Consider the following 25,295-nt stretch of genomic DNA (forward strand, 5'->3'; position numbering starts at 1 on the left):
CCAACATCGCAATGATGGAGCTACCTTCCCTCCTGCAGCGAGTGGGGAAGGTGCACCACGCAGTGTATGCAGACGACGTAACACTATTAGCTAACCGAGGCAGCGTCTGCGAAATGGAGGACAACCTCCAGCAAGCCGCTACCATGGTGGAGACTCACACGAACTCATGCGGGCTCGCTCTTGCCTCAGCCAAATCCGAGCTAGTGCACATTCGTGCACGCAAGACCGGCTCCAACCCCAATGTGCGTTACCCTCTGCGAGAGTCCTGTCCACGAGGTTGACAAGATCAAAGTTTTGGGCTTACAATTTATCGCTGGCTGAAAGCCGACACCACCACTGCCAAAATCAAGCACGGGGTGGAAATGGTAGGTCGTATGCTACGACGCGAGTCTGATCTACGCGGTGGCTTGAGGGGACGCAATGCGCTCAGTCTCGTTCAAGTTTACGTCACTATTCGAATCCTGTACATGGCGCTCTACCTCCGCTTGAACGCAGCTAACATAATGCAGTTGGACCTCACTATAGGCAAAGTCGGGAAACGAGCTCTGGATCTCCCGACTGTCACCTTCACGGTCCGCCTCATGGCCCTGCAGTTGCTCAGCACCTTTTCTGAGTCGGGACAGGCTCATCTCATGAGTCAATACACGACATTGCAGCTGATGGGGCAGAGACGCCGTACACTCAGTTTCCTCAAAATAAGCACACTCTGTGTCCAGGAGGAACCACTCCATATCCCGGAGCTGTGGCGTCACAGGCTATGGATCGAACCCGTGCTACACAACACGACTCCGCACACACACACGAAGGCCGGAGAATAGCGCGTACTCGGGCGCTGGAGGCACAACATGGTTCCAAACCCAGCGTGTTCATCATTGACGTCGCAGGTCCGACTCCATCGGGCCACTACACGGCAGCCGTAGTCCAACAGAACTTGCAAACCAATGGGCTCTCCTTCCGCGCCGAAAACGCCCACCGGGCTGAAGTCGCTATCGCCCTCGCGGTCACAGGCCCACAATGCAAGGTTATCTCAGACTCGCGTTTCGCTTGCGAGAGCTATATATGTCAAGGGCGAGGTATGTCCTTTAGCCTATGACATACTGTACAACCCCGTAGACGCATCGTGTGGGCGCCGGCCAATCAGGGACTCCGTGGTAACGAAGCTGTGAATGCAGATGCCCGAGCACTTATCCTCTGGGCACCTATATCCGTGTCCTCCCCAACCGTTGTGCCTGGCCGACCACTTCTGTGGTTTCGAAAATCGTCGACTATTACAAAGACACGCATCGCCAGTTCTTATCTCCGGCAAAGGGGCTGTCGAAGGCAGACGAACACAATCTGCGATGGCAAGACTTAACACATGGCGGAATACCAGTAGTTGTTCGTCTGTAGCTGTCGCAGAATGTGTTCGTCACAGACGAACACCTACTGTGTCCCGCCATGGCTGCTCCCTATGACCTGAAAGTGCATCCTTTGTGCCCACACTGTGAGGTGCTTTGTCCTCTATCCCACATGGTGTGGGCCTGTCAGCACAGTCCCTACTTCCCTCCCCACCTCACCCCAACCCCAATAAAGAGGGTTGGGAGACCTTCCTCCTCGAGTGCTCGAGTGTGGCAGCACAAGCTGCCCACGCACGTCGACCTCGAAAGCTCGAAAGGCGGCGGGGTCATGCGGCACACCGGACTAGGGAGGCGCACAAAGATGATGTGTGCATTTAAGAACTGCACCGGCTCACCTCTATTTCATTAATAAAGGTTTGCTGTCTCTTCCGTCCGTAACCTTTAAGATAACATTTTATTGATGGTAACGTTAGAGCTGTAGAGATACTTTTTAACTAAGCGGGCAATAGCGAACTCGTGCACGTGGGTCGAGTCGAGCCGGAAAACGGTAATTGATTTTAGCGGATAGCTTTGACGCAGTACCGTAGGGGACTTTTTCGCTGACTATTTTTAAGTCCCTACTGCGTTCGCTTTCTGTTAATTTAAATCTTCTCCTGTACCCGAAAGAGTCTTCGGTTATCTTTCATTCCCATTACTTGTAGAATACATGCCTATTATTCCTTTTCGGGTAGGATAGCACCAACTCATGTTTGCTTCCTGGCCCTCCCTTCTCAATTCGTGTCTCTCAAATGCAACACATAGTGCTTTTTCAATTTGTTCTATGTCTTGTTTATGATAAGTGTGTGGAAACGGTGGGAGTCGAGGAAGCTGGAATACTGGGAAGAAAAAGGTTTTTCGGGAAAGGAAATAGTACAGTATCTGTCTCACTTATCTCGGCTGAAACCTGAACCGCGCTGCAAGGGAAGGGATATAAGAGGGTGTGAAAGAAAGGAAGAGGTGCCATAGTGGAGTGCTCCTGAATAATTTTGACCTCCTGAGGATCTTTAACGTGCACTTGCCATCGCAAAGCACGCGGGAGCATTTGCTTTTCGCCTCCATCGAAACGCGGCCGCCGAGGTCGGTTTCGAGCCCGGGTACTCCGGCTCAGTTGAAGAGCGCCTTAACCACCGCGGCGGAAATAAGCATGAAGGGCTCTTGGCGCTTTTGAAGGGCACAAGGGAAGCTTGAGGAGGGAGCGTTTCTGCACAAATTCGGCTCTGTTTTAGTGCAGTCAGTTTTAGCGTAGTTCCTGAAATCTTTCCTCGCAATTCAGTTCGGCGAAATCATAAACGGTAACGAAAAGAACTTATGAAAGATGCATTCACCAATCTAACGTTAAAGCTGTTGTATTTGCAATAGCTTATTTTATTTTTTTCAACTAAAGCGAACAAAACGTCAATGCCACATTCAATTTTGCTTCAGTGTCCGAAAAGAAAGCACGTATCAAAGAAAGCCAGATAGTTAAGAAATGGAAAAAAGTAGTGCGAATCAGAAAGGAGCTAAACTGCAAACAACATTTTGCGTGGCTTTGAGAACACGTTGTCATGTGCGACGAAGTAAACAAAATTAAAATTTAGCTATATAATATATGGTTGAAGGGAAAGAAAGTCACTCGAGGGAAAGCAACTGCAAATAGCGTTCTTAGTTCCTTTGAAAACTTTGGAGCATGTTTTATTGCGCAGGGTAGATTGTTGCATATTTTTCGGAACGGCGGTGGCGCTGCGCCTCAGAGATGCCACAGGGCCGCGGCATCACGGCGCACGGCAGTTCAGCTCCGCCGCCCCATTGTGTGCAGCCACTTGAGCTTCCTTCCAACATGTCCATCCGCTGGCCGACATGGTCCGCGATGCGCTGGAAGACAGCGTCCAGTGTTCGGGAGAGGTCGCAGCCGTCAGAATGGATGGTGCCATTGCTACATCAGCGAACGGTTGGAACTCGGCTTGAATCTGGGGATGAGTGAGTGGCATATTGCACCGCTGCCACCAAAATGGTACGGAGAAAAACACTGGGGAAAAGGTCCGGCAGGAAGCCATTCTTTCTGTTCCTTCCGACTCGGGCTCTCCGCGCCTCTTCGCATTTTGTGCGGCGCGCTCCACCGTCGTCTTCACCCTTACAACATAAAAGCAGAACAGAAAAAACTATTAACTGCGGACCTATCTCTCTCACATGTGTCTTACGAAAATCATTGTAACACATCACTTATATGAGTTCTTTACCCTTCTCCAAGAAAACTTTTGCCAAATGCAATATGCTTTCAGAACGGGATCTTCCTGCAATGCGAAACTGACAGGACTTGCTTTCAAATTCGCCCTCTCAATTAAGAAAGGTACCCCGGTTGACTGTACACTTTCTGGCTTCCAAAAGGCTTTGCTTTGGCCGCGCACAATTTTTCGATAGTGAAGCTGCCCCCCTTCGAAATTCTACATGCCCCGTTGAAATGGCTCGAAGAGTAACTTGTCGGTAGAAGCCAGCGTGTTATTCTATAAGGAGTAAACTCATTGTGTCCCGGCGAACCGTTTTGTGCCCTCTTTTAATAATATTTGTGACTTATATAGTTCACCAAGTTTCGAGTCTGGTGAGATTGTTCGCCGAAGACTGTTGCATTTACAGTGTCATTACATGTCTAAGCGACAGGTTGCAAAGTGGCCTAAAGCGGTCTGAACTGTGTCTTTAACATGGTGCAGTACATGGCACACGACATAAAAATTGTCCAAATCTGATATTCTCTAATTATCCAAATACATTCTCCAATAAACAAATGTCCACAATATTGCCATCGCAGTGCATAACGAGCGCTGAAGAAAATAATTTCAAAAATTCGGAATCCCGGCGCCATAATTACCTCAAGGCGTACCCCCAAACGGATCACTAAAATACCCACTATTTTTCACCGTGACATGAGCTCTTTGCTTAGTACCGAAGGAATATACATCTCGAATAGAACACATGGGGCCCAATTCTCAAGAATCGCTCACCAGGCATCGAAGTGTGCTGAAGGCTGTGACGCTGTCCCCAGTGTGGCACGCTTCGATGGTACTGCGATGCACGTATTTCACACGACCCAATTCACTCCAAGGGCAGACTTCCTCAATGATGGTGGCAAGACTGGCCGCTATAAAAAAATATAATTCTTCATTGCAAATTGTGTGGCTTAAAGCTCTGAAGCGACACATGTGCTATGAAAGACACTGCCATGGTAGGCTCCGGAGTAATTTAGGCGATCTCTACTCAGGAACATGCGCAGACATTGCACAGTGAAAAAATTAAAGAGCGCATGCGGCAAATGTACGCATGGCCAATATTTTAAGACTAATGCGCTGGGGCGAGATAAGGCGCCATTGTTTCGCCAAACCGTTCCATGATAAGGCACTGGCAATGTGGCCGGAGTACAGTTGCCTAATACCGTTGAAAACTTGGCCGCGTTTTCGAAAGACTAGTGCCTTCGCTAACTGGCTTGTGATATTTGTAAGCCAATAATGACGCCAGGAGATAAGGTTGCGACGGTCGCTTCCATGTTAAGGAAGGGTTAGAATTTATGGGCTATGGTTTGCACCATCTGCAAGTATAAACAAACCTTGTCTGCGAGAGCGCTTGCGGGAAGTATGACGAGCAAGTTCATCCTGCATTTTATTCGCAGCATGTTTGCGTGGTGCTTTAGCTGTGCGGCGGAATGTATAGTGCGTTCATAGGAATGATTGCCAGGTCACCACTAAAAATAAAGTGCAACACAGCAGCTAAAGGGTTACCCTTATATAAATGGTCTAAAGACAGTCTATAGACTTGTTATGGAATCTAATGCCCTTCTATAGACATTTAATTTTGTCTACTCATAGTCATGGTGCAGGCCAGGGCTTATTATTTTTCAATGTTTTCAGGTTGCCCCAACCTAATATATGTCTACTTGTAGACAATAGACTGTCTATAGACTAAGACTACTAAAAGTGTATGAGCGTAAATCTGTAATTGTCTATAGACTGTCTATCAGATTTGTATTGCCTATTGACTGCTCTCTAGGGTTCGTCTATAGAGAGTCTATAGACTTTATAGAGAGAAGTTTATGGAAGTCTATAGACTGTGTTAAGAACTTTTTTAAGGGTAACTAAAAAGCTCATGTCGACTCGCTCCTGGTCTCCTTCCCTTCTTTCTCTGGATGCCATACTACAAAATTAACGAACAAAGTGACTTTGCATGAAGAGCTTTAGATGCAAAAGTACATAGTGCTCGAGAAGAAACAGTTATTTTTGCGAGGTGACTCTCCTTGAAATGTGGCGAATGAGTCGGCTTTCATACGGCGCGGAAAAAAAAGTCACAGAGCTGGCGAAACAGCACTTGACATGCAACCGCACTACCGGAAAATATTATCTATTCGACGATACAAAAATCAGGATAACCGATTCTCAGCTATTGATTTCCAAAGTTCGAACCCAGGTAAATATATTTTCATTAAATTTCATCATAGGCAGGGATGACAAACACGTTCAGATAACTTTGATTGAAGGAGAACAGAAAAGCTGAAAATTGGCTATACAAAAGGAGCCCTTGAAATACTCAAAATGGGCAATAGATGCAAGTGGAATTTTGCGTCAGAGTTGGTCCGACACAGCAGAAAAGGATGGCATGGAAGCAGGACGATGAAGGTCTTAGAACTTCAGCTGTTAGTCAGTGCCTGTGTTGTTCACCTTTATCGCCCTGTCTGGCATTGATGCTCTTAGCAAAAAACAACGAAGAAAAAATTTCCTGCTCGGTGCCGGGTTTCGTTGATAAGCAAACGCTCTTGCTGCCATGTAAATCTAGACACATCGGTGCAGCAAGGTAACTGACCAAGGTCAAGGTAGTTGGACCATTGCTAGCGCCAGTTATTTCTTTCATTATTATTTCTTTTTTGGCTGAAACACCTCTCTAGTGGTCCTGCTCTCGGCATACAGGCACAAATTCCACTTTGCCGTGTCTTTCAGGTAGTACTTCCGTGCAGAAAGTTCCTTTTAGCACTGACTCCAATATCCCTGCTGCACGTAAATAACTCTTCCCGAAGCAGTCCGTATGACAATGTCCATAAGAAAGAATAACTATAGGTGACTCTCTGTTCCTAAGATCTGATCAGCACTCTCCAGGTAGTTTAGACGCAATTTTTCTTTTACTATCGCTTGTTCGAAGTAATCTTGAAATGTAGGTATGAGGGCTTTTTGGTCCTGGGGAGTACTGCTCTGAATGCCTCTTCAGCATTCTTGAAGCAGCAGAATCCCGTAAGGACCGACACTGAGCGGCATATGGAGATGGCATTTCTAGTGTCCTTAAGTTATTGAGGTTGTACTTAAGTTGAGACCTGAGAGCCCCCACCAACCCTGCGTATCCTAACTTTCAAAACGCAATAGTTGGGTTTTTACGACGAGCAACTTATTCAGCGCTACTTGTTTCAACACGATATTGTGGCAGCCGGTGAAACTCGGGCGACGCATTCTATCCAAATGCAGTGGTCACTTCTCAAGATCACTGAAATAATCGAACCATTCTCAACTGCCTCTCATGTTGCTGCCTGAAGGACAAGCTTCAACTTTAGTTGGAGATGTCTCCCCTTTCGGTCACGCCATGCCGACTCAAAGATGAAGCAATAGAGCAGCCCAACCAAGCTTAGGGCACTCACGGTGACAGCCACAGCCCTCAGAAGGAGGCACATCCCAGATGCCAGAGGTACCCTTTGAAAGTGAAGGAAAGCTCATTTGCATGATGCAGCACAAAAAGAAACCCTAGGAATAGCCCCAATCGTCCAACTGTAAACATTGTAGACGGGTTGCCTTGCGGCCACTGTGTTTTTTTTCCAAAATATCCTCAGAAAGAGGAGGAGGAGGAAGAGGAGAGACGGTAATGAAACAAGAGAGGTCTGTCTGTCTGTTGGCCTGGCATGCTACTCCAGAAAAACAACTTGAGGATACAAACAGAAACATGTGGTGATCCCACAAATCCCCATGTCTTAAACAAATGTATGATTGAAGCTTGACACCTAAATGCTCCATAATATTAAAGCAGCACTAAGCAACAAGGATGAAGAAAGAAGGGAACTCACACACAGGCACTGAACTCGCCCAATCTGCCATTCTTCTACACCTAAATGCACGCGACGCACAAAATGTGTCCAGCGAGCAGCACATAAGAGTTACACACGGAAAGTGACGTCTGTGCAACGTGCACTCAGAAGCCTAGAAAATCTCAAGAACATTTAATTTCAGCCGCTGCCAGCATGTCCTATCGAAATTCGTACGGTTATTTTGAAAACTGGATACGCTCCTGTAAATTTATTTGGTGGAAGGGCGGAGCCGTTGCGCGTACAGCAGGAACTATCTCATTCTGCGCCGCCGATGAAAAATCGTCCATCGCTGTTGAGTTAAACGGTGTTTGCTGCTGACGTAGACTAGTGACACAAGTGAGCGTTTTGCAGGAAAGCTGAACTTTTCCTTGATTATGGTGACGATGAATTGCAATGGCGCAAGGGTATCTGTGGCCAAGGAGCAACATGACACAGGGTATTTCTTTTCCCAAGAATTTACGATAAAGAAGCCGACCACCAAAAAGGCCAAAGCTTTCGTCCATTGTATCTCCGGTTGGCTACCCAGCGGCACTGGCATCGAACCACGCACCTCCCGCATTCGAGGCGGATGCACAAACCACTAGTCCGCCGTTGCAGTCCTGAAATTTGTCTTCGGCATGGCTTATGAACACAGCGGCTCACGCAAACGATGATTGAAAGCGAAATGTAAAAAAGTGTAAGATATGGGTGCGGGAAATTCGTGCCTCATTTTGCCTCAGTAAGCAACGAAATAGTGTATGTGCGTGTCCGCATTACGCACCTACTCGTTCAGGCGACAGCCATTTGGTTTGCGTAAGCTGACTGCCTGCAACGCAGACTTGAAATTCCTACGTAATTTCACTAACCATTCATGCAGCACTGAAAGGACAAATGCCCATGCGAGTGCCGTGGTGGTGATAAGAGCGAATATTTTATAAGTTTAACATTTTAACGAAGAAGGGTTGCGCATGTATGGGGTTCCATTTTCACAACGATTGCTGTTCCGATAAATGTGGCAAAGCTGCATTATGAGAAAGACTTTGGTTTGTGTATCCCTCTGCTGGAAATATGAAATTACTTTGCTCTGTTTCCCCCAGAATACGCCGGGAAAGCATTCGCGAAAACTAGCCGGGGAGGTAGGTATCGATACGCCGAAGTCATGCTGCAACCTTCACTGCACTGCACTTAAATGCACAAAACTTCTGTGCTTCAGAACGAGTGAACAGGAGAAAAACCGTGCAAATCTGTAGAAATAATGTCATTCCTTCTCACGCCCTGCCTGAAAATTTCGCTCAGAAGGAACAGCGCCGCGCTGAGAAAGAAGCGTGCTGATGGAACAAGTGAGGCTCGCCGGAAGTAAGCAAGAAGAGAGCCTTCACATTTCAAAAACTTTTATATCAGCCACTGATTCGAAGATACAGAGATGTGATTCTCGCCTCTCCCTGCAGCCAATGTAAGGCTACTGCTTACTTAAATCTACTCACCCGCTGGCTGGACTGTGGACTCGTCTTCCTCTGGAATCGCGGCCACCAGCAAGAGCGCAAAAGCCATCAAAGCGCCTGCGACGAGGGTGCGGCCTGCGAAAAGACAAGGTGCAGTTTTAGAATTACAGGCACTTCATCTGTGTTCCCAAGAAGTGCTCTCATTTTATTTCGATTTTATTTACCAAATCACCCTGTAAACCATGAATATGCAGAGGATATCCACAAATGGGCCTAACGTCCAATGTCCATGTATCGATATCCTCTGCATGTTGAGGGGACTATTGGATTCAGATTTCAGTTAGTGGATATTCAGAGGATATTCGAATATGCATGATGTTCTTTCAGCACATTGAAAATTTTGGAAAATTGCTAAAAACTTACCAGAACTAGATATTATTGTTTTGGAAGGCATGAACATGCTGAAATTATGCTACCTTTAGATTTTAATCATTCCTGCTTTCGCAGTCTTACATTTTCAGGAACTAATTATTTCAAGAAGTTGACTATTGCACGCCCTGATTTTATTTTATGCGTGTGAATGCATGTACGGTATGATTATTTAAAGAACTTGCTCAAGTTAGACCGACAGCAACAAACGCCGCGATTTCAAAACCAGAACAATAATTAGAACTCTCTTGACACTGGGCAGCCTAACGTCCATGGGCACCGTCATTAGCCGCGACGCTAGCTTCACCTCCAATCCAATCCAATCCAAGCGCCATTACCAGTTTTGTTGCGACGGCCGCAGCGTATTCGTGATTTCTTTCAGCGTTTCTTCGAAAGTACTTATTTGTTGTTTCGCGAGTTCACATTTTCTTCGTTGTGGCGGCAAGCTTGTTGTGCATGTTGTACACAGTCCTGAGCCCTCACTGGTGGAAGTACTGGAGGATTACGCGGATAACAGCAATAATGGTGAGTGTTTATGACACTGTTCTGTCAAACAAAGTGTTAGTGTTCGTTTGTGGCATTGTGCAATTTTCATGCTGGCAATTTCATCATCCGGTTTATCAGTTCATGGAGTGCAGGCATGGATTTAAAATCTGTGGTGTTTAGTTGGGGCTCGATTTGTCCCCGAAGTAGTTTCGCGGGAATGGATGCGCTCTGTGCCACTTCTCTGCCTTAACAGCCTGCACGCATGATACTTCAGTGCTCAGTTGTAAGGCAAAGTTGTTGGCAGTTAGCTGTGCCCTCTAACAATTGTTGGAATAGCCTGCACTTTGATGGCGCACATTCCACTGCATATTCCGGCCGTCCGGCATGCTATGGCTTTTACTACAGGGGAAGGGGTGGGGAGGGGATAGTTTCCTTTCTCCGGCGGCTCAAGAAGACAGAGTTTTTGCAGATCTTGTGTTGCTTTAAAATTTGCTAACAGCGTTAAATACACTGTTATCTGCCTTCGTTTAGTAAAGGCCTTGTGTCTAACTCTGCATTTTTTGTACCCGGAATTGTTTTTTTTTCGTCTTTGTGCTTTTAAACTTTTGTGGGAACTTGGTCTATTCTCGCTTCTTGTAATTTCCTTTTATTTCAGTAGCACATTTCAAGATAATTGGCTACTGAATACTTTTTGTTTCAGCTCGTGGCTTTGACTGCTTTTTCTGAAATTTTCTATTTTATTACAGTGCGTAGAATGAAAGTTGTGCTGTCAAAATTCTTGCTACTGATTGTGTGCCCCAGCACGGGTTTACATCTTATGTATACAATGAGAGTTGCTGGTTGTAAACCTCGTATAATGCAGCAGGGCATGACTATTTCTCTTTGCTGTTCCATTTCAGATATTTTGGAGAACATGTTCAGAGAAACAATAGCCTCGTGCATCTTGCCACTCAGTAGATGCATTTTGCGTTATGAAGACAAACAGCTGGTATGAAACTGTTTTTCATACTTCATTTTTAGGTAGTTATAGTCATGACTACGGAAAGCAAATAGCTTTCAACGAATATTTTCTAGTTTATTTTCTAGTTCATTAATTACAGGCCAATTACCAACTACTGCCGCGTCTTTCTTCCTCACATAACACACAAAAAATTCAATCAATCACTTTTCTTTGGCCTCATTGAGTAGCTTAATTTAAACCTGTTTTTCCACTTGTCCCAACTTCGATTCCATAAATTCTTTCGTGAAAAACAATTTCTAATGTTCAACAATGATTAACATACATTTGGAGCTTCTGGGTTTGGAAAGAGCTTTGTTTTTAGATGTCTTCAAGACATTTCTCACTGTTAAGCTCCAGGTTTCTGTAATAAAACTAAGGCACCGCAACAATGACTACTTGGTTCTCTATAGGATCACAGACTTCCTTTCTAAGTACACAACATATGACTGCTAATGCAACCAGCTCATGGTTTTCCCACCCTTTCAGGTATGCGTCAATAATGTGCTTTAGCATGTTTATAGTTTCTGACCTGCATTAGCAGTTCATTAAGTGTTGTTTCTAGTTCTACTATTTTTGCTGCTAATTGTTCTGATAGTTTTAACATTGCATCACTTCGGACTAAAATCAATAACACTGTGTAATGGTTTCGCTAGAGTGTGGAGCTTTACTTTATAAATTTGAGCATTTCTCATAACCAGTCACCCTGTCCCTATTATTTTCAAAATATAGTCACCTTGACTTCTCCCTAGCATACAAGTACTCTGACATAGATATTACAACCTTTAACAAAAATTCATGGAAGTCTAATATTGGCTACCTAACATGAAAACCTAGCTGCATGCTGCTGCATTTATTACACAATTTTTCCAGTGAAACTGAAAAGGCCTACCTATATCTGGCTTAATCTACAATATCCTTGTCCTATGTGGGCCATGGCTGGTCTCTTTATAAATTCCCTCAAGAATGTGCACACCTGCTCAATGCATTTCATCCTGCCTGCTTACTGCAAACATCATAGACATGAAAAAACCAAATATCCTCCCTCACTCTTTGCCATAAGGTGTCTTTTGTCTTTTTCAATACACCACAACTGGCTCTGATCGCACTTTGTTATACCTGCTACTTCATACTTGCATGCACCAACCACACTCATGAAGTCAGCATACGTCCCCAATATGGTGATATACGCATGCTCATTCCTGCTGAAAGCATGCTGTGATTGGCACCACTGTCCCACTGCAGTATTTTTGGATATGGATTAAGAACAAAGCGACAGATGTTCCTCCATCCAAAGGCGGGGATCGATTATCATGCCATAGTGGTTAATCCCCTTTCATCTACGACGTCACACTAGCTGGTGCAAATGGGGTAACACCCATGTCATGAGACTCTGTTGTTGCTAGTGGATGGAGGGCCTGCTTTGAGAAGGCATTTGCCACTTCATTCTTAAGTTTTATTCGAATGCAGTCGCCAGCCAACATTATTCACTATTGCTGTGCACATTCTAACTTCATTGCAAAAGCATGGTTGCATATATGTACTTGAAATTTTTGGTTGTCATCCTTGTGTTTGTTTGCTGAGGCTTGGGTTTCTTTCTTCATGTTAAGCATTCAGGCTATTGCATGTGATCTTTTTACTCTAAAACCCCTGTCTGGATTTAGTCTTACCTCTGGTAAGGCTAGAGGTTATAGTGGATGCATGTTTGTGTACTTGGCTCCTACCGCATGTTTTTTCCTCATTACTTTTCAGAAAAGATACTAAGCCTGTTGGATGAAACATTAGCTTTTGCATTATCTTGTGCACCCGTTTTTGTCCATATTTCCTGCTGTGTCATTACTACTGTTCAACACAATGCACTGTTATATTCACAGGCCTCCGAGGACCTGGAGTAAAAGAATGCACAGCAACAGACGCTGATCATTATGGCTACTGGGCAATAAAATATGGCTGAGGGCAAAACAAGTGATTGAATTCCTTGACGTTCTTCTGTACTCGAAGCCTGTGCTGTGCATATTCCTTGCCCGCGTACTGCCTCAAGGTGCAATAATCTGAAGAAACGAGAACTGCAGCTGTTTGATTACTCTATGTTATTTTATGCGCTGTACAGCTTGCAAGAACAGAATGAGTATGACGAAAGATCACAAAGTCACAGAGAGCACAAACTAATGACTTCACTACACAAGAATGTTCTATCTTGCCCGTACTGGAAATGACATTTCAAGTAACTTGCATACCAGAAAATGACACTTCTCTGTGACATGTTTATGTTATTGCATTGATCAGAGCCCAGTGTGTAATCTTCTCATAATGCACCTGTTATTAGAAATGTTATTCCCAGATTTTGTACAAAATATTGAAGTTTCCTGTGTAATGAGCAACTGTTGCTCTTTGCTTTGTATCTCTCTGTCATATCTTGCATCATATTTGTTTTGTTGTAAGCTGTACAGCGCACAAAATAAATGGTACAGCATCCAGCCCCCAACCTGAAAATAGATTGGCAGAATATCTGGTTAACATCCTCTGAATGTCTAGGAATCATCGCATGTGGGCATAATATGAGCATTATATGGACATCCACTATGATCAAAATGAACATTGTATGGACATTACATGGATGTAATATGAGCATTTGTGAACATCGTATGGACATCTGATATCTTGTGGAGGATATTATATGAATAGCCACTGGACATAACTGGACATAATGCACTGTTCCTTATTGTTGGCACCAGCACAATTTAGCTGGCCGTATTAAAAAATGAATTCATAATTCCTATTGTGAATTCGCATATCCACTTAGCCAGCACAGCAGCTAATGTGTTAAGTAAAAAGCTCATGCCGACTCACTCCAGGTGTTTCTTGGTCCTGTCTAACAACGCCATACTACAACGTTACCAAAACAAGTGATTTCCCAAAAGAGCTTTCGCTGCAAAACTACATCGTGGTCGGAAATAGTTATTTTTGCGCAGTGCGTTTTCTTGAAATCTGAAAAAGGAGTCGGCTTTCATACGGAGTGGGAAAAAAGTGATAAAGCTGAGGAAACAGCAGTTGAAATACAACTGCACTAGCAGAAAATATTCACTCGATGATACGAAAATCAGGAGGAGCACTTGTCAGCAAATGCTTTTATTAAATACGTACCCCGGAAAATTTCTTTTCATTTCATTTCATCGCAGTAAGAGGTCTCCTCCTGAGAACTTTCAATGAAGAAGAACAGAACAGTGGGAAATTGAAGCGACAAAGAAAGCATTGAAACACTAAACACTGGCAGCGGCTTAACTTCACTAATCCTGGAATTCAGCGAAAAGCAAGCACGTGGCTATGGCGGGGTACCACAGGGCCTTAACGCATTCCCGTCGGATGTCATCTCGGGGCTTCACCTCAACCCAACGGATGCTCATAAGATCAGAGGTCACCCAACGTCAAAGGTGTAAGATCTAAGGTACGAGGTACACTCAAGGTCAGCGGTCAAATATCAACTGAAGATCATGGGTCAAGGTCAGGGGTCACGGTCATACACTGCTAACGTGGTTAGGCTGATGGTCTTTCAAGGATCATTTTCAGGCCTACACGATGACTGCTTTACCTAGCGTAGTGAAGCTTTTTGATTCAAAATGGGCAATAGATGAAAGCGGACTGTCGCAGCATAGTTAGTTTGAGAGGACATAGAGTAATACCATGGAGGCAGGATGCAGCAGGTCCAACAACTTCAGTTCTTACTGCCTGTGTCGTTCACCGTTATCGTCCTTTCTAGCACTGATACTGTCGGCAAAAAACAACGAAGAAAAAATTGCCTGCTCGGTGCCGGGTTTCGTTGAGCAGCAAATGTTCTATAGCTGCCCCATAAATCAGAACGCATCGGTGCAGGAAACTAACAGACAAAATACAAAGCAGTTAGAAAACTGCTGTTTGTTTAGTTTTGTTTTTGTTTTTGCTTAAAAGGCCGCTCAAGTAAAGCCCGCTCTGAGAATACGGGCACAAATTCCAATTTTCCCTGCCTTTCCGGTAGTACATCCACGCAAAAACCTGCCTTAGGCACTTACGCCAGTATCTATGCAGCCGGTAAATATTTATTAAAAATTAAACGTGAATTTTTCATAACATCTAATCAGTGATGTCCAGGTGGTTTAAATGCAATTTGTTTTTCTTCGGATGCTGCAAGGAAGTGGGCTTTTGTCCGGGGAGTAATGCACCGAATTTTTCCTCAAATTTCTGAAAACAAAACTCCATAAGAACCGACATTGGACAGCGTTTGGCAAATGTATGTATTTGTTAATTTACTAACGTTACCCTTAAAGGCCCTCTAGAAGAGGGTATTACAGGGGGGGAGGGTGTCTATTTAAGCTGAGGCTTGAGAACCCTCACCCACCTTTCATTTCAGCTTCGGCTTCAGCAGCCCGCCAAGCTCAGGACAGACAAGGCGACATTCACAGCCCGCAGGGGGTTGGCACATCCGAGAGACCAGAGGTACTCTGCGAAGGTCAAGCAAGACTCATTGGCATGATGCAGCACAAATAACGTTGTAATAGGACGATTCGTTCAAATTCAAACATTGTAGACTTGTCGTCTAGCGGCCACTGGTTGGTTGTTTTCCCAAAACATCCTCAAGATAAAAAAAACATAGTGATGCCACGAATCCCCAGGTATCGAAACTAATGCATGATTGATTATTGACGCCTCAATGCTCGTGACACACAAGATGTGTGCATTGAGTGGCACATTTATGCAGGGAAATTATGTTTGTGCAATCTCCGCACACAAGCCTCTAAAATATCTGAAAAGATCTGTCCGACATCTGAAATCTGTCCGGGGTCGAGAAATGTGCAGCGACAGAAGACCGCAACAAAGATGATGCTGATAGTTTTTTTTCGATGCCATAGGTGTCACACGCCACGAGTTCATCCCAAAAGGACAGACGATGAATAAGGTGTTTTATATCCGCGTGCTCCAACACATGAGTGATGCAATGCGATGCCGTCGCCCTGACTTATTGGCATCTGGACAATGGAACGTTTTCCAAGATAACGCAAGGGCGCACTGCGTGTCAAAATTTCTCGCCAAGCACAGCATTACTGTACTTACAACAACCGCCATACTCGCCTGACCTCTCCCCATGCGATTTTTTTCCTCTTTCCTCGTGCCCTAAGAGAGCCCTAAAATCGCTGGATGGGGAGCGCGGCGGCCATTCAAGATGCCACGACAAAGGAGCTGACAACCATTCCAAAAGGCGCGTTGTGCAACTGTTTTCAAGACCACAAGAAGCGTTGGAAGCTGTGTATAGAGTGCAAGGAAGCCGTCGCGGTTCCTTGCTTACAATGAAACACTTTAGTCAGTATAAGGACACATAGAGAGTGAGGAGGTATAATCTCCGCCCTCAAAGCAGTTTTGAGAATGAGGGAAAGGGACCGTATAATAGACCGCGCAACAGCTCTCACAGGGGCCGCGGCTAAATAAAGCAAACACAGAAAATGCAAAGAAAAATGGGGAGGTGGAAATAGTAAAGGAGTAGAAAAGACAACGAATTTGGAGAGCGATAGAAAAGGGAAAGGAGCATTAAGCACGGCTCTCGGCGCACCGGGATGTTCGAATGTGGTTTTCTGCTGATTTTGCAAATCTTGTCACAGGGTCATATTCCACCTTTTTTATAAGTCTGAAATCTGCCAAAACATCATCTGCGTTCACAGAAAGTGCTGTCATTCTATTGTAGCTACAAATTTTTTAGAATTCGATGTGGCGTTGCTCTTTAAAAGCGTCCGCTGTTGGAATCCAAATAATTAAGGGGGCCATATTGAAAGGCAATGTCACTATTGCTATTGTGAATTCGCATAACCCCTTAGCCAACACTGCGTCTAAGCGGCTAACTAAAATGCCTCTAAAGGCCGAAGCCGTGCTGTAACTTTCACTATGTTGTACTAAACGCAGTAAGCTTGCAGTTCTTCGCAAAGAGTGAACAAGGGTAAACGCAACAAATATCTAGAAAGAAAGTCATTGCCTTCGTGCATTTGCCGAAAATTCCGCTCAAAGGAACAGTGCCGCGTTGGCCAAGAAGCGTGCAGATGAAACAAGTGAGGATCGCTAGAACTGAGCCAGAACGCAGCCCTCACATTTCTGAAACATAAATCAGCCACTGATTCAGGAAATTTGAATCTCAACTCTCTGGGCAACCCATATAAGATTGCTGCTTACTTAAAACTGCTCACCTGCTGGCTGGATTGCGGACCTTGGCCTCTGTATCTGTTCGCAGCTGTAGCCATGAGAGTAAAAGCCATCACAGCGCGTGCGATGATACCCGCCGAAGGGGGGCTGCCTGTGAAAAGACAAGGTGCAGTTTTATGATTACAGGCACCTGTACTGCAGTAACGCAATCCACTGAATCGTAAGTTCACACGATTTCAAGCGGTTTCCAAAGAAGAAAGGGCACCGCTCTCGTTGCTTGCTTACCTGTCGATATAGGGTGCCTACTCAACTTCGCAAGAGCAATAGAAGAGTTAACTTCGAAACCTACCTCCACCTGAAACATCTACCTAGACCTTTCTTTTTACTCTTTTCCAGCACTGAGTGCGGGAAGGGGCGAGAGGAGTTGAGAAGTGAGGATGAGCAGAAAAAAAATATATCAAAGATTGAGAGAGAAAAAAGGGATTACAGAACGGAAACAGAACAGGGGAGGCGATAAAAATGCCAGCCGTTGGCCCATATACTCCCAAAAATACTAAACGAACATATACACACTGGGGGCTTTAACCGACAAGAGGTGAGCTTTCACAATGCGCAATATTTTTCGTTTAAAATTTTTTCGAGTCTATTGCTTGGTACTTGTATTTTTATTAGGATTTCTGTCAATTTGGCTATTGTTTTCTCCTTTTTGTCTTTAATGTGGTCTTTTTAAACCTTCCACTGCTTTTTTTTTTCCTGGGTGTCTGCCGTGCAATTGTCTTCTGTCTCCCGTCTTAAGCTTATCTGTTTTAGTCGAAAAAATTATCGGGTTGTTCCGGGAAAATAAAGATGTAGTTATTGTAGTGTTTCGAAGAGACAGGAAAGTAGTTTTTACGAGCTACTTTTGGCAGCATCCAAGCACACGGTTTCAATCCTCTTCCCAGACTGAAATTAAGCCTGAGCAGTGCAGAAAAATGGCCAAACCGCAAATTTTGCCTGTCGAATACGCCTTTCGGTGTATGGTACGAAGTTGCATTAGGAGGAAGACTTTGGCTTAGTCCCTTAGCCAACAGAGCGGCTACGGGTTTTAGTAAAAGGCTTATACCGACTCTCTCCTGGTCTCCTTTCCTGGTGTGCCTTTCGTCGCCTCTTCCGCTTCTCTATGGACATTATACTAAAACGTTACCGAGCCAAATTATTTCGCATTAAGAGCTTTCACTGCAAGACTAAATCATGATCGAGCGCAAACAGTTAATTTTGCAAAGTGACTTTTTCTGAAATGTGACGATTGAGTCGGATTTTGCACGGCGCAGGAAAAAAGTCACAAAGCTGAAAAATCAGGAGCTCACATGCAACCGCGCTACAGGAAAATTTCTTTTCGACAATACAAAAGTCAGGAAAAGCATTTGTGAAAATTTATTTCCATTACATTTCATCGTAGTGAGAGATGAGAAACGCATTCAGATAATTTTCAGTTGGAGGACTGCAGAACAGCGGGAAATTGACTATACAAAAGACACCATTTAACACTCAAAATGGGCAATACATGCAAGTAGACGTTTGCGGGACAGTTGGTTTGACAGAACAGAATAGAATAACGTGGACACCGGATGACGAAGGTTTAAGCTCTTCATTTTTTAGTCAGTGCGTCTGTCATTCAGCTTTATCGTCCTTTCTGGTATTGGTACTCCCCCCAAAAAAAACAACGAAGAAAAAATTGCCTGCTCGGTGCCGGGTTTCGTTGATCAGCAAACGCTGTGGTTGCCATATAAATCGAAACGCATCGGTGGAGCAAAGTAACAGACCAAGGACAAAGTAGTTAGATTATTTCTAGCACCAGTTATTTCTTTTATTATTATTTTTTTGTTGTTGGCTAAAAGAAGACCGCTCTTGTATACCCTGCTATGGACATACAGGGACAAATTCCACTTCCCAGCGTCTTTCAGATAGTACTTCCGAGCAAAAACCTCCTTTTAGCACCGACTTCTACATCCATGCAGCACATATGCGCTTCTTCCTGACGTAGTCTGAAAGACAATGTCCCTAACAAATAATAATTAAGGGAACTTTTTTTCAAATATCTGATCAGTGCTGTCCAGGCGGCTTAGATGTAATATTTCTTCTACTTCTGGTGATGTTGTAGGGAAGTGGGCTTCTTGGTCCTGGGGAGTACAGCCTCGAATTTCTCCTCAACTATCTGGCGTCAACACAATCCTGTAAGGAGCGACATTCAACAGCACATGGCGATGGTATTTGTGGTGGCCTTCAGTGACTCACGTCGTACTTAAGGTGAGACTTCAGAGCCCCGAATTGCCCAGGATTTCCTGCTTTTAAAACCACAATACTTCACTTTTTAATTTTCTGGACGAGCAACTAACCTAGTTCCAGCATGATACTACGGCAGTCGGTGAAGCCTGGCGACGCATTCTTCTCAATGAAATGGTCACTTCTCACGAGCACTTCATCGCACCATTCTCAACTGCCTCTCATATAGCTGCCCGAAAGCCAAAAATTCAACTTTATTCGGAGATAAGTCTCCCCTTTCACTTACGCTCGCTGACTCAAAGATGAACCGATACAGCGGCCCGCCAAGCTCAGGGCAGACAAGGCGACATCCAGAACCCGAAGCGGGTTTGCCCTTCCGAGACGCCAGAGGCTTCCTGCGAAAGCGAAGGGATACTCACTTGCAAGACGAAGCACAAGAAACTTTACGAATAGCACAATTCATCCACGTTTAAACATTGTAGGCAAATTGCGTAGCGGCAACTGATCATATTTTTCGAAATTATCCACAGGATACACATGGGTACTTTGCCCCAAGTCTTCCCTTTTGGTTTGCTTTCCCACAATGCACCCTCCCACGACCGGTCCCAAGGGGCGGGGGGGGGGGGGGGCACCGTCAACATCCCTAGTTACTTGCCTTAACAAGAGTGGGCGCCTGCGTTGCAGGGACATGAGCGCCATGACGACATGACTGCGAAACGCGCGCGGGAGAGCACTCTCTTTTCGTACGGGGAGAGCTTGTCGCGTACGGACGTGTCGGCGGAGTTCTCCGTTCTTTGCCAGAGGGGCGAAGCCTCGTGGGAGATTACGGTCTCCCACATCTCGTCCCGTCTGGCCGCGGAGTGTCTCCCCAGCCATAGCGTGGGCGAACATTCGCTCGTAACCGTGATGGTGAGTCGGATGACCTCGATTCCTTAACGCATTTTGTTGCTGAGCTGACATTGTTGTTGTCGCAATAAATGCCTTCTCTGTGCCAGCCAGTGATGTTTCTTTGTTCCCATCAGAGCAAGGCCCGCAGTGGTCGGCGTAATCTCGATAGCATACGCGATCATGGGGTGGTATCCGGGTGGTTTTGAACGGTGTCAGCCGCCACTAAACGGGGAGAACCTACTTATACGCCTATTAAATCCTCACACTCTAGCATGAACGACCCACTCCCCACGGCCTTTCTTCTTGCCTTTCGTGTGTAGTCTCTGCCTGATGAAAACCAGTCGACGCCATCGGCTGGAGGGCCTTCTTTGAGGGGCATTCTCCAAGGCATTCTTGAATTGTAATGGACTGTTGTGCTAAGGCTAAAAAATGCCGACACAGTCAACGAAGGGCCGTGTGAATTTTTGATTAGCCTAAAACCTGTTCGTGGCTTTAATATGTGTAAGAGGAGGAGTATGAAAAAAAGGAAGGGGTGTCTGAGAGCACACTGGTGTTCTGCCTTGTGCGTGCACATGTGCTCACCTCAATATGGAGAGGCGCCGGCGTCATGGGCACCAAGCCCTGGTTCTCGCGCAGTCGAGGCCGCATCGAGCACATTAAACACCCATGACGTCTTTGCGGAAGGAAGTTGTGGGTGTTATGCGCATGCCGGCGCTTGTCAAATCAAACACTTTATTTGCAAGCCACAAGGATGTTGTGGCAGCAAAAGGCTGCTGCTACCAGTGGCGACGCGACTGTTCTACTCACAGTTCTGAATGTCACTCGCGTTTTTCAGGCGCGGCTGAAATCTCTCCAGTCTGTGGTAATTCAGGTATGCGTTTTGGATGACTGTCGCCGCCCTCTCACGAACCTCTGGCACGCATTTTTTCCCGGCTGCGGACCACGTTAAAATTAAACGTAGAAGAAAATAAGGCCGGTTTGTTGCAGGCAAACAAGGCAACAGAGAGAAGAGTGATGCTGCGGATGGTGTTCATGTTAGAAAAATAAAGCAATCTATGAAGGCCACGAATATGTACTTGCTGCTCATGCGGCAGGACTGGACGGCTCTAAGATGTCGGCCATCGGACGGCTCTAAGATGAGGAATAAACGGCAGCATCCAATAAGACTGAACATAGAGAACGCCAGGGACCATTATTTCAGGCAATCCGATCGTTTCTTCCACTCTGTGAAGGGCGGGGAAAGAATTTGCACAAAAAAGCAATACTTTTTCGCCGTTCAGAATATAAGGTGTGTTGACCAAGTTGATTTGGAACTTGCTTATTTAAATTTAAGAGCCTACAAGACGTCTCGTTCTTGATAACGAGAAAGTTCTTGGAATCATCAGGGTCCATTTCGAGCAACCCATCCCGAACGAATTATTGTTTTTGCGCCATTAAGCTTAGCTTCCGTTCCTTACTGCAACATGCATCGTTGCTCGCTTTTGCCTCGGCTTGCCCATCTGAGAGGATTAGCTGACACATCCCAGCACTCCCGTAGACGAAGTGGCGTAAAGCGGCGGCGCCGTTGTGCTCCCGTGACCAGGTACTCTCTCCGTTGGGTGTGCATACTCCTTACTTCACAGAGTACTTCAAGTTCATATCATTCATTACGTGATAATAATTATTCGGTTAACTACAAGCAAAAACACTGCTGAAGCAGAACAGCCTTCGACAGCTCTACTTCAATTTTATCCTAGGACAACATGACAGTCTTAATTTCGTCTCCGTGTTTTTTTTTTTTTTTTGCCAGTTGCATTTAGCTTTGCTGGGACGACCTGTAGTACATGTCGACGTGACATGTTTTGTTGGTTTTTTTATTCTGCCGTTATGAGCCATGGCTACTGCAGCTTTCTGTCTGGTGTTTATCCGATGAACCGCTAATGGGAACTGCACGATTGCACTCTCGTCTGGGACATGCCACATTGGAGAAAAATGTTCCTCTATGTCAGTAAGAAAATGAAGGTGCGAGTGACCACTGATAATCATGGACGCTTGCTTCGATGGATCGTTGCAGTAGAAGCCACGTGGAGCAAGACGTGACGATGATGAGGCGCCCCGTGGCCGGACTCACCCATCTGCTACGAAGGCGTAGCCAATTCAAACGATCCGCGGGCGTCACGGCGATGGCTGCGCCCGCCAAGACCCTCGGCTGCGATCCATACTGCATGGAACTGCGATGGACGTGGTCGAACACACTCACGTCGTCGAGTGGGCGGTTGTTCTCATCTTGGCCCCCAACCAGGTACATTTCGTAGCCTGCACGTGGTGGCGAGCGTTTTCGTTCACGCTCTCAACCTTGAATATAAGCAGCTCACGACGATGAATAAGAAGAGCAACTAGACAGGAAGAAAAATGAAGTTGATATACCTAAGAGGCTGCCCTGACGCCGAGTATCTAAGTAAGCGATGCCTTCGACAGCTGTTCTGAATGGAACAGTGTTGCTCTCGATGACCTTAACGATGTTGCGCTCAGTTTGCTGTACGACGAGAACACACGCCACAGAAGGCGATGTTCATCAGCTTCTTTGGATTGGTTCCACCCGATAATTGAAAGCCGTGGGAAGACACCGAATTGACAGTCAGTAACAGCAAGTATTCGCTTAATTTAGCGGAACAGAGTTGCTTCTTTCGCGGAGTTGGTGAGAGGTGATTTACCCTTTTAGGCCTTAATTCTCCCGGTGCAATATATATCTCACTGTGTGCTGGCAAACCTCTTTCCAAATAACAAAAATGAGTAGGGGTGTGCGAATATTCGAAAATTTCGAATAGCCAGTAGAATATCCTTCGATTCGATTTAAAAACAAATCAGTGTATTTTGAAAATTATTCCAAATAAATCGAATATGTTCAGAACCCTTCGAATAATTTTCAAATAATGGCAGGAGGTTCAAATAACGTACATGTGTTCGACGAAATGGCTGACATCGACTCGTGAGGGACATCCTTCTGCGAAAACTATGACGGAGAGCCAGTACGTGGTCCATCTGTTTTGTGGCATTCATAATTCTTGTATATGGCCTCCAAGACTCAGGCCGATTCAGTAAAACCTTGCCTTGAAACTCGATCTCGGAAGCCGCGGCTCATATGTAAGCTGGTTGCACTCTCATTTCCTGCGGTGCAGTTCTAGTGTGGCCAGGCAAACACCGGTTTTCAAATGGGTACAAGGCTTCCTGCGGCCTGGTGCTCGGGTTTTCTGGGGTGAAAGGTTGAAGTGTATTTGACCAAACCTAGCAAATGGCAGTTTTCTTATTTATAACGTGATGGCTTTAGAGTTAATATTGTAATGACTGTGTTCCGACCAATTAGTTGAGATGAGTGTTGCCTCTTTTAGCAGCTACAGATCAACTTAATTTTAAACTAATGGCACCGTACAAGAGCAGTGGGACAAGTGCCGCTTTAATGTTTCAAATGATTGCTCGTTCTGTACGAATATTCGCACAGGCAGCGAGTATTAGCCCTACTATTCCATTCGTATTTGATTCGGTTTTTAGCTACAATGTTTGTATTTGATTCGGAAGCGAAGCTAGGCTTTTCGTATTCGACTCGTTTTGGAAAAAAATACTATTCACACGTCCCTACGAAATGAGCCGAGGTAGTCGATGAATGCTATTTATGCCCCGGCTTTTCTCATTCCATATCATCACGCTGTCCGCTTGCATTGCATCTTGCAAAGCGTGCGCCACCTTATTTTATAAAGGAGATTTATGCGGCTAAGTGTAACCGGCTAGCAGCCTTCAGTCTATTTTTTTTCTCGTCTTGCATAATTTTCACCTAACATTTAGGTATCTGGCAATATAAAATGATTAGGTTGCACCTCCATGCCTGTTTATGAAAAGCGTGATGAAAAAGCGGTTTTTAATATTCTCGCATTAAAAACGACCCTACAGCACACACCAAACCGGGCCAAAAATGCCAATCCTGATCGTTTCCTCTCCGGATGCGTTTAGTTCGTTGCGGAGTTCCTCGAGATAAGTGTGATGGGGATACAGTACCCACAGGTGAGCTATAAGCGAACGTTGTGAGCAATGCCGGACCGAGCAGGCTACCAATTCACGAGCGGTTCCTTCGAATCAACCGCTCCAGTGCTTTTTATCAGGTCATGCGACAGTTTCGACCGGACTAAAACAGGGTTACTCTGCAGCACTCTGGTGGCGGAATGTGCTTGTCAGCGGCTGCCCACTCACCTGTCTTTGCCACGTGAACAGAGTGCCTGGGCGATGGCATGTCAGATCGTCGCTTCAATGTGGACGAGGCCAGGCGGGCAGGTCTATGCGCGTGGTGCACTTGACCTCGGGCTTGAGCTCCACGACGCCCCCTACTGGCCACAGGTGGCGCTGTACGGACGCGGCCGGGAAAAAGGCCCTCTTCTCCGTCAACTCCGGTAGCTCGGCGCATCTACAAAACACGGGAGGTCTGCCTTTCCTGAGCGCAGAGGAGTGCCCGTCTGCCACCGATTCTCAACTGCGGTTCCCATAGCGGCGATAAGAAAACGAATGGTTGTGTACTCACCAAGTTTTCTTTGAAATGACGCTTAAAGGTCTTAGTGGGGCCCCCTTTTATGCAATCGTCGGGCTTTTTTGCGCTGAATTTCACGCCTTTATTTTTATTTGACGAGTTATGCCCCCCCACCCTTTGAACACTGACACACACGCACGCGGGCACGTACGCATTGAAAAATAAATATAGAGTGAAAAATTCGCCCTAAGACCTCTCTATGGCGTGCAGTGGGTACTTACGATTCTCTGCTGGGGTCGAAGACGTAGAGTGGGCCGTGGAGGGCGGCCCCGTCCAGACCGCAAAAGATGCCGCCCATCTTGTCGATGCGCGTGTCGTTTGGGGCGGCAGCCGTCCCCATGAGCGCCATCGGCATTGGCTGGGCAACCGCTGGTCCGCACAGGACAGGTAACCTTCTGCGCTGCTGAACATCCTGGAGAGAAAGATCGTCCGGCGATCTGACCACACCGTAATGTAGGCAGCCGACCGCTCCTTAGGCAAAAGAACTCTCTCTCGCACGAGGAGCACTACTGTACAGCGAAGAAACTCTGCTGTACTTCAGAGAGCTATCCCGTTGACTCTTTACTATTCTGGATTCGCTTAGTTGTTACCAACGCTTCAGAGCTCATAATGTTTTGCAATAATCACATCGCCGAATGATTAG

At 45.6% G+C, this 25,295-nt stretch overlaps 1 protein-coding gene across 1 annotated transcript; it reads right to left on the minus strand.

Moving 5' to 3' along the window:
- Positions 1–4,472: 4,472 nt before the first annotated feature.
- Positions 4,473–24,958, minus strand: LOC144100263 (uncharacterized). Its single transcript, XM_077633266.1, has 7 exons — positions 24,874–24,958; positions 24,322–24,532; positions 19,499–19,607; positions 16,995–17,101; positions 15,164–15,266; positions 8,922–9,014; positions 4,473–4,488 (listed from the first exon to the last, which is right to left on the minus strand). The coding sequence occupies exons 2-5, from the start codon at positions 24,530–24,532 to the stop codon at positions 15,184–15,186; spliced, it is 510 nt and encodes a 169-aa protein (XP_077489392.1). The 5' UTR covers positions 24,874–24,958; the 3' UTR covers positions 4,473–4,488; positions 8,922–9,014; positions 15,164–15,183.
- Between the last annotated feature and the right edge of the window lie 337 nt (positions 24,959–25,295).

This window comes from Amblyomma americanum, chromosome 8 (assembly GCF_052857255.1).
Source record: "Amblyomma americanum isolate KBUSLIRL-KWMA chromosome 8, ASM5285725v1, whole genome shotgun sequence".
NCBI lineage: Eukaryota > Metazoa > Arthropoda > Arachnida > Ixodida > Ixodidae > Amblyomma > Amblyomma americanum.